The sequence below is a fragment of the Rhizophagus irregularis genome, chromosome 6 (genome assembly GCF_026210795.1).
Source record: "Rhizophagus irregularis chromosome 6, complete sequence".
Lineage (NCBI taxonomy): Eukaryota > Fungi > Glomeromycota > Glomeromycetes > Glomerales > Glomeraceae > Rhizophagus > Rhizophagus irregularis.
Window position 1 is genome coordinate 1,772,452 of NC_089434.1, and position 14,489 is coordinate 1,786,940.

Here is a 14,489-nt window from a genome sequence, read left to right on the forward strand (position 1 = left end):
ATAAGAGAAAAAAGTGGCTATTTTATATATTAACCATGAGTCATGTTATAAACACGTGTACATCACGTCCATCATGTGTTGAATCACCGATTTTTTATTATCATTTTCAAAATAATCAACTCAATTTATACTACAATAATTTTTTTATTATCTATTAAAACAATTATGCTCTTTGACTAGCAAATCATTATTAGGTGTATTTGAGGTCTTCCAAATGCGAAAATTCTATTTTTTAAGGCAATAAATTTATCTTTGAGTAACTGACTGTTATGCTGAAAATATTTATGAACGGTTCTCTCTTTGGAAAACTGATGATTATCATCAACGTGAGAAATAAACTTATCACGTATCTTATTGGAGGACCTAAACTGTTTTGGGAATTCGATGGTATTCGGATCCAGTCATAAAAGTACAATGTATCACCATAGTTATCACATCCTGAGGCGGGGCACAGCTGAGAATGGAAATTGGATAATAATTTATTGTTTTGTAAAGCTGTAAAATAAGCCTTTTGGGTGTAGAAGTATAATTTGTAAACATAAAGACGGTGAGAAAAAGCTTTTGCAAGTAGAAGGACGTAAAAGGGCTAGTAAAACAAGTTGAGGGTTGTTCCTAAATTTTCAAAAACTCGTAAATGACGAAAATATAACTACAAGAATAAAAAAAAAAGTGTAAACAAAAATTACGAGAAAGAGTTATCATCCCTTCTATTTTTTTTTACAACTTAAATATTTTTAAATCATGTTATACAATATAAGTTGCAAAGAACATAAAGCCTAAGAATATATATTTTGTTGGTCGTTTCACTAGATTAAACTATATTATCTCAATCTAATTATAGATTCGGAAAGAAATAGTTGACAATAATGTTTGGTTTCTTTTCCCTTTTTTCTTTCCTTTTCATAGCAAGAATATTTTTCTTAAATTTTTTTTCAATGAAGTACAGTATTGATGAGGGTACAAATAATTTATTGATGGTTTAGCGCAAGCCAACATTATTAACAATTAGTATGTAACAATGTATATATAAAGTAAATATTATTTATATAGCTAAAATAGGTACAAATGAACAGTCCGAAAACCTGAAAAACGTTAACTGGTTAAGAACCAGTTAAATAAACAATAGTGAAAATTATGAATTTATGAAAATATTAATATCTTCCAATATTATTGAATATTGTTCATCGTAAGTGAAATTAGAACCTACTGTAATTTTGATATCAGGATAACAAATGTAAACTCACAAAACTCTTACGAGCATAAAAAAGGCCAGTAACTTTATGCTCCGCAAACTGAAATGCATCCCAAAAATTTTTGATTAGAATATCTAACGTATTACTAAGAAAACGGGAATAATTATAAGTCTGTCGCATTATTTAAAATTCTTTTATAAATATAAAAAAAATCATTTTATAAAAAATTCTAAAAAATTGTCTAACAAAAAAAAAAATTACAGTCAAAAAGGATAATCCATGGTTCGAAAATAATATGAAAATTAATCTTTTTTTTTCTGAATGATAGAATTTAAATATTCTGTTTAAATATCCTGTTGTTTTATTATGGGATATTATAATATCCTAAGGACATTCCAAATTTAAAAGGGAGAGATCAAACTAAAAGCTAAGTTGATAATCATATTACATTGAAATAATATATCTTTATCATAATGTGATATGTATTATTTTCGATTATCGACCAAAACAGATTGCCCGAGTCACGTGATTTTATCGCAATTGTGTTACATTCTTAATTAGTTCATTGTACTACTTTCTTTTTTCCACTGCAAAAAGACTGCAATAAATGTACCAAAAATTTTAACCTAAATAAATCATTTTTACACCTAATAATGAAAAAAATATACTCAACATCCATTTCCAAGTTTTACTATACTAACAGGAGGGAAGTCTGAGTACTGCTGGAAGCGCTAAACAACCATCGGATATCAGGAAGTGCAGGGGCTACTCCATCAACTCAATCAGAGGGAAGTGCACCGTCAACTCAAAGAGAACGTTTCGCCGTTGGAGATGTATTACCTAAATTTAAAGATTGGGCGATGCAAACAAATAATTTCCTTCTTTTGGGTAATAGAATCATCAGTCACGCGGAGCAAAACAAGATTTTGCAGGAATATACGAAGCTCAATGATTTCACAAATAAACTAAAGGAGGAGCACCGATGGACAGATGAAAAAGAGACTGGAGAGAAATGGCCAAAACCAGCTTCACCATTAGCTGTTGAGATTACAAGGAAGAAAGAAGATGATGAGAAGGATGGGAAGAAGAAGCAACGTGAAGATTAAGAAGGGCACGACCAACAAGAGAAAATTACATTTGTTAATCGAAGTCACGTGATTTCACGTAAAAAATATTACCGATAATAAATTTTAGAATAAATGTAATTTAATAGTTTAGTTTATTAACTTTAAAAGATTGAATAATTGTTTACTGGGCGTGGGGCCGTTGGGACTCATCTATTTTTATAGCGCTAAGCTTCAGTATTTATTATAAATTTTCACTCATTTTGTTTTTCTTTTTTCAAGGATTAGGAACGGGTTTGATTTTCTTTTATATTTATTATATTTTTTTTTTGTTTTGTTCTTCATTAAGATAGATATACTCTTGTTATAGAGGCGTTTCGGTTTTGCACGGGCGTTTCTAGGTATCTATATTTTATGGATGCAATTTTATCCTAATAAAAGATACGTTACAAGTTTTAATAAAAAAAAAACAAAATACGTCATGATTAGGTAATTAAAAGCCATAATATAACCATACGTATTGATACTGTTGAGTAATTGATTTAATTGATTGCAGATATTGATATCATTTATACTTTTTCTATGATCATTGTACAACAAAAAAATAATATTTATACAGTTCTTTTCTTTTTTTTAATACATATCTCTCCTCCATCTCTTTCATTCCTCCTTCAAACACAACTAAATACTTTTTTTATAAATACTTTCTTTTCAAATGAATATCTAACAAATACCTTTTTTCACACGCAAATAAATACCTTCTTTTTTCACGCGTAAGTACAAAAGAAATACCTTTTTTTCACGCGCAAGTAAATATCTTTTTTTTCACGCGCAAGTAAATATCTTTTTTTTCACGCGCAAGTAAATATCTTTTTTTTCACGCGTAAGTAAATATCTTTTTTTCACGCGCAAGAGAAATACCTTTTTTCACGCGCAAGTAAATATCTTTTTTTTCACGCGCAAGTAAATACCTTTTTTTCACGCGCAAGTAATTTTTTCCACGCGCAAGTAATTTCTTTTCACGCGCAAGTAATTTCTTTTCACGCGCAAGTAATTTCTTTTCACGCGCAAGTAATTTCTTTTCACGCGCAAGTAAATACTAACTACTAAGACGGAAAAAAAAGATATATCAACATCAAGAACTGTATTTACTGCCTTTGGACAACATATGGGTAATGTCTTTCATTAGCTATTAAAACTTGTTTGTAAGTGAAAAACCATTCTAACTACTCCTGTCAGTTTAGACGTTTTGTGGTTCTTGCCAAATTTAGTACCTACTGTATTTACGATACTGCAATTTTATTACTGTTATCATTCTTCCTTTGGTTATGCATCGCGAATATTCACTTGTTTTCACTTCTCAATAGAGCTTGTATAGGAAGTAATGAATACTAAAAATACCGCTGAACTTACCGCTCTGGAAAACTCTTCTCTTGAAGCCTCTATTCACGCTCCAGCTTCTGGTTCCGTTTCTTCTACTACTAGAGCTCCTTCAATAGTGGACAAGCTGACACTAAACGAAGCTAGGTCATATCATTAAGTGGTAAGTATAATTATAATAGTTCACCGGATGGACGTATGTGTAGGTGTAACACTGCAGGGTTCACTGAAAGTCTTCCGGATGGTGAACTGTTATAATTGACATAGGGGTTTATGTGCTCGTAGTACGTACCATTTGCTACAGGCTAGTAGCTATCTGCTTTTGTGCACGAAGGCATAGCTACAATGATGCCATATAGGTGATCCCCAAGCTGATCCATATGGAAGGGAAGGCCAGGTTCCCGTTGGAAATGACACATATCTCCTATGCCATGTCACTTACTTAGTAATTGTTATTGAATACTATATGAGTCCATTTACCATAGATCCTATGATGGTCACATGGGTGTCCTGGGGTTCCCTGCTTAGGCATAATTAACAGGGTGGTAAACCTCATATGGTATGAGGTGATAGTGACTAAAAAATTTTGTAAATTTTGTAGGGCATGTATCAATTCATTTTTTCTTTAAAATAGGTGTCTTAACGTTGGCGCCAGGTGAAATTCTTACTTCTTATGCAATTATGGCTATTAATCAGGGTAATTTTGAAGGGCAGTTGAAGATGTAAACTGGGATATAGATTTTTACTTCCATAGACAAATAGAACTCTTCATTTTTTCTTCTCTTTTTAGTTTTATTTTTAGTTTTTTTTCTTTTTATTCTTGTTGTTTTCTTTTTTCCTTTTAATTATAGATGTAACTATTCTTTCTTTTTCGTTTCTCATTCTGTTTGATGTTACATTTAATATCGACTTAGTAATATTATGTTATTTTGTTAAATATGTAGCTTTTTATTTAAATGAAAAAGAGATAATAAGTTTTTTACATTCATGATATCTTTATAATTAATTGGATTTGGGAAAATTTTTGTGTATAAATGTATATGAGCGTATGAAGCTATATAGTACGTATATAAGATAATAAAGTACACAGACATAATTGTATTAGTGTAAAAAACATATAAACAATGGAAGATACGACTAAAATATATTTATTCTTTATTTTAGAATTTAAGCTGTCGGTATGTAATAACTCTATTCATATAAGAAAAAAAAATATTTCGTAAACGTTAAAAAAAAATGAAATATATTCCATGAAAAAATTTTCAATAATTCAGATTTGAACACTGTATATCATTCTTTTTCTTCTTTCAAAATAAACGTTCATTAAACTAGTTAAAACATATTCTTGAATATACCAACTTGTAGCATAAATAGATATGGTAATAATTAAAGCCTTAAATTCTTTGATTAAATATACACAAAAATCCATAATGTATCTGTAGGATTATTAATCATGGCTGATTCAAATGATGTATAAAGTGAATAAGTGAATAAGTGAAACGAAAAAATTTGAAAAGATATAATAAAGGAACAAGGATTTTAAATTAAATCATTTTATTAAATGAATAATATAAGTATTTAAAAATATGAATATTTACTAACTCATTAAAAAATATTTTCTGGTACTATATTGAGAATACACTTATTTGAACCCAATTTGTACGATATATGATGCTATTTCCTTTACATGTGTAAACTAAGAATGTGTTTATAGATTTAAAATTTTAACCAGGTGATATTATTATTATGAAATAATCTTTTGTAGATTAAATGAAAATATGACTTCAAAAGTGTAGTAATGTCAGTTGTATTTACTAATATTAAAAAATCATATTACTTTCGTACTTTTCGTTAAAAAAAAGAAAATTGAATTATTTTTTGTTTTATTAATTGTAATCATAATTATATATCAACATTATATAGAATGGTTATCGGTTCTATTTTTATTAATAAAAAATCAATCTTTTTATTTTTATTTTTCTAATTAAAAAAAAAATTTACTTTGTTAATTTGATTGTTAAATTGGATCTGTCCACATGATCACTTTTCAATAATAATTCCGCAGCTGAATCGTTACTGTGCGACCGTTGAATGATCATCACATGAACTGAATCAGCTGATCAATGATAAATCCACAATCATTTGATATTACATTAGATATAAAATATTTCATTGCACCCACGAGTCAAAATTCAAGTTGAAGACTCAAGTATCAACTCGAGTTATATAACTTGGGTACTTTTCAAGTCAGAAATTTTTCTTGACTCATTTTCCACATGTAAGTTTACATAAGGTTACATGGATTTTTGTAAGAACACAAGATTACAAACTAACAAATTTCCTGATGGAAACTAAAAATAACTAAAATATAAAGTCATAAAAGATTATTTTATCCAATTATGGTAAATTGTATAGTATAATGAAAGAAGCCTTATATTCTTTGCAAGAACTATTGGTAATTGTGAACTTTATGAAATTATCATGACATAAACAAATTCTGTAAAAATATTCTTAACAAGAACATTTTATTAAGTAGAAATATAGAAATTTCAACAAAGTAATATCTGATATCTGACGAGACTAAACCAAATTTAGTGTGATTTGACCTTGGCCCAATTCGTCAATCAATGGTGAATTTTGCATTATAAAATTGTTAGTTCAATATTCTAGTTTGTGTTTATAAATTTATTGACACATAACAAAAAAACAATAGACTTTTTTATCTTGTATAAAATATTAAACTGTATGTTTAACAAATAAAATGAAATAAACAATATATTTATTAACAATTGGTTGTAAAAATAATACATTAAGTAACTAAATATGTTATCCCACTTTTCTAAAATTATTAATAAATTCCAGGCAAATATAGCCAGAATACAGTTAGAGATAAATACATCATAATATACTAAGAAAAACAGCCTAAAATCCGAATGGATAATATCAGGACGGTTTTCTGATATTAATAAGGCCAAAGTTTCTGAGTAAACGTAAATTATAATTCAATTTTGTATGTTAAAACTTAACCTGACTTAAAGGAAGGTTACAACTCAAGATAAAGATTTAAGTAATTAATAAAAACTATTTATATTAATAAGTCAATTTATGATACAATTTATCATAATTCTAAAAAAAATGAGTGAATACAAATTAATAAAGAGTATATTTTTTTTTTATATTATTTAAAAATAATGATTATACTAACCATAAGGAATTTCCAATTTATTTTGTTCTTCCGAATGAAGGTTTGGATTATTATGTATTTCATTCTCATCTATAAAATATATTCTTTAATTTACAAATAATACAAATTAATTAAATTTTGATAAATATTTTTCACATACCATTAATATTAATCATCGTTCCTTTCATTTGCTGTCGTATTGCTTCTTTTTTATAATAATCTCGTACATCTTGTATTTAAATAAAAATCATTGAATATTAATGAAATAATAATATTATCATTATTAAATATTTTAGATGAATATATGATTGTACTTACCATAATTTAGATTTACTTGTGACGTTTCAAATATTTGGGATAATCTTTTGCTATTAACTGAAATTATTAACATACAAATTAATGATTATATCATAATTTAATGCATAAATAAAAATTAATTACCTTTAATAGAAATATCACCATTTTGAGTATTCAATTTATCAAAATCATCAACTAAAGTAAGCGTAAGTAAGTCGTAATACAATAATTTTATACATATAAATAATTACTTACTATTATCAGGAATAGTAAAATCATATGATTTACTATAATATCCTATTTGCATAATATGATTTTAAAATTATTTATATTAATAAAATCTGACGAACTTTAAATAAAAATTATCATTACATACCTTCTTGTTCTTCTATTATTATAAATAGTAAAAAATTAAGATGTTAAATAATAATAAATTTATTAATAATAAGAAAATAACTATACCTTCTGTTGCATTCCTTGGTTCAGGCAAATTTTCAAATTTATAAATACCACTTGAAGACGACCTATCATTTATATAATTTGTTTCTAAACCATTAATTTTATTTATCTTTGGTTGTAATAATTCATTTTGCATATTTTGAAATGATAAATGAATTTCTCTTATCTGCTTCTTGAGCGTCTTTATATTAGGTCTTTTTAATGGATCGGCATTCCAACATTGTTTCATTAATATCTTATATTCTAAAGGAGTTGCTGATACAATTTTTGGTCTCATACCGTTAATAATCTTCATTGCAAGGTTATAATCATGTTCATGATCTATAAATGGTGGTTGTCCGGATGAAATTTCCCACATAAGCATTGCAATACTATATATATCAGATGCAAAAGTATATTCGTTTCCAGCGATTATTTCAGGTGCTATATAAGGAAGATTCCCATATATACTCTTTGACGATTTATCGGCGGGTCCACAGAATCCAAGATCACTAATATACCAATAATCATTGAATTGTGAATATAATATATTTCCAGAATGTAAATCTCTATGAATTGCATTTTCTTTAAAAATTTTATAAATTGCATTAATTATTTCATAAATAATTTTAATCCTTTCTTTCCATGTAAGCTGATTGTGATTTTGTTGTAAATATTTTCTCAAATCAAAATCCATTTTTCTCATTACAAGCATATAATTTCCATTTAATAGATCTTGTGTTAAACCGTAACATCGAACAATATCTTCCCATTTATTGCTTATAGTTAAGTGTGATTTAGCCTATATAGGGATTTAAAATTTTTTTTAATTAATAAAAATATAATGAATTTTAAATAAACAAATTTAGATAACGTACCTCTTCAAACCAATTTCGATTTGCACATTTAACATTTTCTAATCTCTTAAGTATAACCTTATGAGTTCCAAATCTTATTAATTGTTGTTTTTTAGAATCCCATTCTTCATATTTTCCATCAATCCAAATTGCAGTATAAATTTCGGAGAATCCACCTTTTGTAAGATATTTAATATCTTTTAAATTATTATATGGAATCCATTCAATTATTTTACTTGGTATGAAAGTTTCCATTTGACATTTTTGTATTAAATTATCAATATCATTATTTTCAGATGTCCAATTTGAAAATTTTTTTTTTAAATAATTTCGAACACAATATTCACAATATGATGTAGCCAAACATTCTTGATTACAATTTTCACATATTCTTTTTGTTCCTGAATTATATATAATTTTATCTCGATCATAAAATTTATATAATATTTTTATCGCTTCAGTTTTTTCATCTTCCGTAAGAGATTTATCAGATAAAAGTGTTTGTTCATAAAATTTATATTGTTTGTGTATGTCATTGTGAATATTATAATCAGTTGACGTAAATGCTTTCATACCCGCTGTATAAACTAATTCATATCGAATATTGGACATAATGAAAAATTTTTCAATTACAAATTCAATTAATATTATTAAATTGATATACGGTAAAAAATGAGCGAAATTTTAGAGTCCGTTCAGTAGAATATCCGATTTTGTGTTAATCCGGATAAAACGGATAATTAAAAAAAAATTCCTTTACAGTGCCGGCCCTAAATTTTATAAATCACGTGACTTCGGATAATAGTTTGGACGAACTTATTCTACTTTACTCTGGGTTCAAGGTTATTATCCTAGACCCTATGTATAAATAATTTTTTTAAGTATCTTTCCCGTGATAGTTCAATTGAGGTCTAGGTTATTATCTATTTTAAGGACACTCAAATAGCTTAGCAACCGGAATATCCGTGTAAAATACGGGGTTTTTAATCAATTTATATTCTATTCCGCAGTAAATTCCCACGATCTAGGATCAGACTTTCACCAATTTCTTTCTTTAGCAATTTATTTACTACTCCTTGTATTCTTGTAATACATTTAATTTATTTCTTTAAATATTTTAAAATGGAGATCTAATTTTGAACAAATTTCATTCAATAATAAAACTTTAAGTAATTTACGTGTTACTTATTTGTCGTACTACATCTTTGTGAATTAATTATGTTGATTATGATTGGTAAACTTTTTCTTTTGTTTGTTTACGCAAATTTCTTTATAACATTGAATAAAGAAACAGACAACAATAATAACTTTTTTTATTGTTTATATCTTGCATGCATTGTAAATAACTTTATTAAAAAGGAAAAGTAAAAGCCAATTTCATTGCATTGCTGAAAATATGGTCGAGTGGATTTTATTATTTATTATCAATTATCGTTATTTTTATACATTTTATTATTTATCAATTATCAAGATAATGAATATTTCGTAACATACTGTACATGACAGATTAGAAGTCAGGATTAAAATATATATGTAAATATTAAGTTTTATGTCAATCACTCAATTCAGTCCGGCGCAAGCCTCTGTATCGGATAATGTTGGCTTAATCCTGAACAGAATGATTTATTTAAGAATTTATCTGCGTTGTCGATAATACTATCATCGTTGCAAATATTATATTTTCGAAAATGACCGATTTTGCTTATGTTATATGTATATATACACACACTTTTAATAATAAGGTTTCATTCTTTATACCTGAAAATATTCAGGATTATTAGATAATTAGTTTTCTGATAGACTGATTTAGAAGATCTGGACGAATGTGTAGATAGAGAAACTGTGGTTGACTTACATGAAATAGTTCCCTCATTAATTAGTGAAAAGGTCCGAGGGGAATAAAGATTCCTCCTATTCATTTGAGACAGACTCATCCGAAGATTTTGATTCAGTTGAGACAATCGTGGTAAGAGAAAAAAAGGCTATCCCTCATAAGCAACGAAGGAAGGCACGACCGAGAAAGGTTAAGCGATTGATGGTTTGAAGTGGGCCGAGCCAGAGGGGTTCGAAGAACCAGGTGTTTGCATGATCATTGGTAATTTTTATTGGACTTATTCTTATGTTTATGAAGATCAACGTCAGGATAATGCTAGGTTCAGAAAATTTTTCTTCTAATAAAATCGAGACAATTGTATCTTTCGTTAAATCTAAAACATCTTTATTCACAATGTCTACAATCATAATTAATCCAAAGGGATACCCAGCCTCCGTTATCAGTAAATACCGATTCTGAATGAATTGAGAAATTATTACTCCGGAGCCTAATATATTTTTCTCATAGTTTTTATGGTATGCGCCATCAGCTAATATTTTGAGAGGATCTTCATAAATATACATTTCTCCTGCAAATCCATCCAAGTCGCTTGGATAAATGAGAAGAATACGTCTTTCTAATCGATTCATATTTTAAAACATGTAAGTTCTATACTTAGATTTCAAATTGATATGCTATTCCGGAGCTGTGATCATCAGCTCGGAAGATTTATTGCTGAACTGAACCACATGCATGTACTCCTGTGCGACAAAATAGATTGATCACCGGATAGGGTCTGTGCGACATAATAATTTTCAAAGAAAATATATATGCTAACTACCTCTATTTTTTTCCCACACAAACATGAGAAAAATGTAAAAGAAAGTCTACACGCAATACAGGACCTACCGTAAAAGTAAATATTGACGACAAAAGCATATGTTATGAAGAGCTAAGGGACTCGCAATTTCAAGATCTACACGAATTAGCCAACTTTGAGTCTTGCGGGTAGATCTCCATGTGAAAAGGTATGAAGATTCCATATACATGTGCTTTCATAGAGCTCTTGGCATCATACGACAATGCTAATCACTTTTCTTATCTCCTTAACTTTTCCCCAGCAAGATATAAAGCATGAAAGAACTCGTGGAAGTTCAGCCAACCTTCCCGCAAAAATATTCCCAAAAAAATAACGTAAAATAAGGTATGTATATACCAGAGGTTACGCTTGATGAGAATGAAAGTTTCTCACTGTGGCCTTGTATTTAGGAAATCAAGATGTCTTCCAGTGTAGATAATGAATTATAAGTCTTAACTTCCGTTATCGTAATGCAGGAAATAAAAACGTAATTTTCGTGATTGAGATTTCTAAGGATAAACATGTCTCTGATTATTGAAGAAGAAGTAAGAAAGAAGTTAAAGAAGTTAGGGCCAATCAATCATAATGACTTTCTCTGTCAAATTTATCCTGAGGAGAGCCTATTTGACGACATTCTTCGCAGAATAAAAAATATGGGTCCAGTTGTTGACAGAAATGAGGTTATGCGCTGTGAATATATTTCAACAATTCTTTACACAGCTGTCAGTCTTCTTAAAGATTTGCTTATCTTACCTCAGATGACAGTAACAGGTGCTGAAAGTTCCGGTCGTGATTTAATTTACAGTATATTCTATAATTAGACACCTCTAGTTTAACATAAAAATGCCACAACTCTGTCAACAATTTTATTGTTAAAAAGGAGCTTCGTTTGGCCCAAAAGATTCAAAAGCTCCACGTTATTGTGCTACGCATAAGCCAATTGGTCATGTTAACGTGAAGACACAGTGTCAAGAAGATGGCTGTTATAAGTTTCCTCATTTAGGTTTCTCTAGCTCAAAAGCAACTTCATGCGTCACTCATATGAAAGATGGAATGATTCACTTAAGGGTCAGAAAATGCTTAGAACCTGGATGTACTACACGCGCGGTTTTTAATGTTGTTGGCTTAGATAAGGGCAAATTCTGCGCTAAACGCGCTAAACACAAAAAACCAGAAATGATTGATATCCAAACTAAAATTTGTAAATATTCGGGTTGTCAAAAAAAGGCGCTCTTTGCTGTAGAGGGTCATCACAAACTTTCTGTGGTCAGCATAAGCAGGATGGCATGATTATTATTGCAAGCAGAAAGCGCGCACACTCAGATTGTTATACTCGTCCTTACTTTAATGTCCTGGGAAAGCACAAGGCCAATACTGCGCTAGACACAAAACAGCTGGTATGGTTGACGTAGTAAATCGGCGGTGTGAAAAAGCTTGTTGTATGACCATACCGACTTTTAATCTTTTGGAGAAAAAAGTGCACGTTTTTGCGAAGCCCACCGAAACCCTGAAATGGTTAATGCTGTTGGCCCGAAGTGTAATAATATTAATTGTCAAAAAAGAGCACTATATGTTATAAAATGTCACGATGCTTCACACATAAAGATAAAGGTATGATAGCACAATCTTCACGTTTATGCATGATCTCAGATTGTAAAAAGCCTGCTACTCACGGACTTTCTAACCCAATTAGGTGCGAAAAACACTCCACAGATAATATGGTTGATCTAGTCCAAAAAATATGTTCTAATTGTGGATTACTTGATATCCTTTTACAGGATCAAAAGTGCGCTGATTGTAGCACTTATACTAAAGCGAAAGCAAGAGCACGTTTGGCAAAGCAACTTCGAGTGAAATATATTTTAGACGTGAACAATATTCTATACGAAGCATACGATTCCATTGTAGAAGATTGTGTGTGTTCAAAAAAGCGTTCAGACTTTGTCATTGATGCAGACACACATAAAGTTGTACTGGAAGTAGATGAGTATCAACACAAGAAAGGGGAATATAACTGTGAGGTAAAAAGAATGTGACGGATGAATTTCATAATAAAATTAATGAAGAAATCGTTCATCATAACATCATGTTGTAGCACAACCCGCTTTTATCATTCTAAGTAAACTTGCCCTTAACAATGCTACAAAAATTGGAGAGGCAAGCTTATCCGAGGTATATACGACGTACGCGCCTGAATTTACTTCCACACTTATATACTTCAGAGAAGCTATTTACGGCATACGGGTCTAATTTTACCTGTATACTTATTCTGTGGGATATTGCGCAAGCACTTGGCATCCCTACTCTCTTTATTCGCTATAATCCTGATAGTTACGAAATGTTCAACGGAATTACAAAAGATAGTAATGATAGGGAGAGAAAACAAGAATTGTTATATGCTTGAGCGATGCAGTAAAATCGCCATCTGCTGAAGAATTGTCGTGAGGAAACATGCTGACGAGAGAAAGTATCCTGAAAATGGAGGAAGTTTATTATAGTTACGGAATGTTCAATGGAATTACAAAAGATAGTAATGATAGGGAGAGAAATCAAGAATTGTTATATGCTTGAGCGATGCAGTAAAATCGCCATCTGCTGAAGAATTGTCGTGAGGAAACATGCTGACGAGAGAAAGTATCCTGAAAATGGAGGAAGTTTATTATAGTTACGGAATGTTCAACGGAATTACAAAAGATAGTAATGATAGGGAGAGAAATCAAGAATTGTTATATGCTTGAGCAGTAAAATCGCCATCTGCTGAAGAATTGTCGTGAGGAAACATGCTGACGAGAGAAAGTATCCTGAAAATGGAGGAAGTTTATTAAAAAAAGAACAGTTTAATAATAAGGATGATAATATCACTCTCCCTTCTACACAAAAGTTGCTAGGATCCAGAATTCCTTCGAGTTGTCTATCTGTTCTATGATGGATACGATAGCACTAAGTACAAGATAACGACTATATCAGAAGTTTGATTCAAGAATGAAATACATGAAAAAGCAGATAAAGCATTATGAATTTGTATAACTATTGTGAAATTGACCCAAACAAACATTTTGTTTCTGTCATGTTTTTCTGTATTTCTGTGATGCAATAAATTTTTTTTTTAAAATCATCATTAGTGAGAAGGTTATGAACAATTTTTTTCCTGAGATCTATAATCGAAAGAAGGGCGTACACTCGTTAAAATAGCATAACACATCAGTTTAGTAGTGATCGTTTAACGGACACATGTTTCCGATATCCTACTGCGCATTTTTCAACAGGTGAGAAAATGTCTCTAGCAATCTTTTTTTTTGCTTTGCATCACTATTTTCACTAACTCGGTTCACAATTTCTTAGCCACGGACTGGTATTTCATCCTACATAGTACCGAAGGTATCTACTGTACAAGTAAGACTGAG

The 14,489-nt window shown here is 29.7% G+C and overlaps 6 protein-coding genes across 6 annotated transcripts; 4 read left to right on the top strand and 2 right to left on the bottom strand.

The window, feature by feature from the left end:
* Positions 1 to 2,053: 2,053 nt before the first annotated feature.
* Positions 2,054 to 2,299, top strand: OCT59_026130 (uncharacterized protein; the record flags this gene model as incomplete). The annotated part of the gene is made up of 1 exon (XM_025311802.2): positions 2,054 to 2,299. The coding sequence occupies one exon, from the start codon at positions 2,054 to 2,056 to the stop codon at positions 2,297 to 2,299; it is 246 nt and encodes an 81-aa protein (XP_025168219.2).
* A 1,126-nt stretch (positions 2,300 to 3,425) lies between these two features.
* OCT59_026131 (uncharacterized protein) lies at positions 3,426 to 3,797 on the top strand (the record flags this gene model as incomplete). The annotated part of the gene is made up of 3 exons (XM_066142972.1): positions 3,426 to 3,429; positions 3,502 to 3,536; positions 3,636 to 3,797. The coding sequence occupies 3 exons, from the start codon at positions 3,426 to 3,428 to the stop codon at positions 3,795 to 3,797; spliced, it is 201 nt and encodes a 66-aa protein (XP_065992537.1).
* A 2,958-nt stretch (positions 3,798 to 6,755) lies between these two features.
* OCT59_026132 (uncharacterized protein) lies at positions 6,756 to 7,713 on the bottom strand (the record flags this gene model as incomplete). The annotated part of the gene is made up of 8 exons (XM_025332714.2): positions 6,756 to 6,763; positions 6,843 to 6,911; positions 6,982 to 7,050; positions 7,140 to 7,196; positions 7,263 to 7,313; positions 7,374 to 7,415; positions 7,495 to 7,506; positions 7,581 to 7,713. 8 exons carry the CDS (start codon positions 7,711 to 7,713, stop codon positions 6,756 to 6,758), a joined length of 441 nt encoding a protein of 146 aa, XP_025168220.2.
* Positions 7,714 to 10,402: 2,689 nt separating this feature from the next.
* OCT59_026133 (uncharacterized protein) lies at positions 10,403 to 10,876 on the bottom strand (the record flags this gene model as incomplete). Its single annotated transcript, XM_025330823.2, has 1 exon — positions 10,403 to 10,876. One exon carries the CDS (start codon positions 10,874 to 10,876, stop codon positions 10,403 to 10,405), a length of 474 nt encoding a protein of 157 aa, XP_025168221.1.
* Positions 10,877 to 11,606: 730 nt separating this feature from the next.
* Positions 11,607 to 12,375, top strand: OCT59_026134 (uncharacterized protein; the record flags this gene model as incomplete). Its single annotated transcript, XM_066142973.1, has 2 exons — positions 11,607 to 11,889; positions 11,966 to 12,375. 2 exons carry the CDS (start codon positions 11,607 to 11,609, stop codon positions 12,373 to 12,375), a joined length of 693 nt encoding a protein of 230 aa, XP_065992538.1.
* A 290-nt stretch (positions 12,376 to 12,665) lies between these two features.
* OCT59_026135 (uncharacterized protein) lies at positions 12,666 to 13,335 on the top strand (the record flags this gene model as incomplete). Its single annotated transcript, XM_066142974.1, has 4 exons — positions 12,666 to 12,696; positions 12,779 to 12,806; positions 12,887 to 13,101; positions 13,181 to 13,335. The coding sequence occupies 4 exons, from the start codon at positions 12,666 to 12,668 to the stop codon at positions 13,333 to 13,335; spliced, it is 429 nt and encodes a 142-aa protein (XP_065992539.1).
* Positions 13,336 to 14,489: the final 1,154 nt, after the last annotated feature.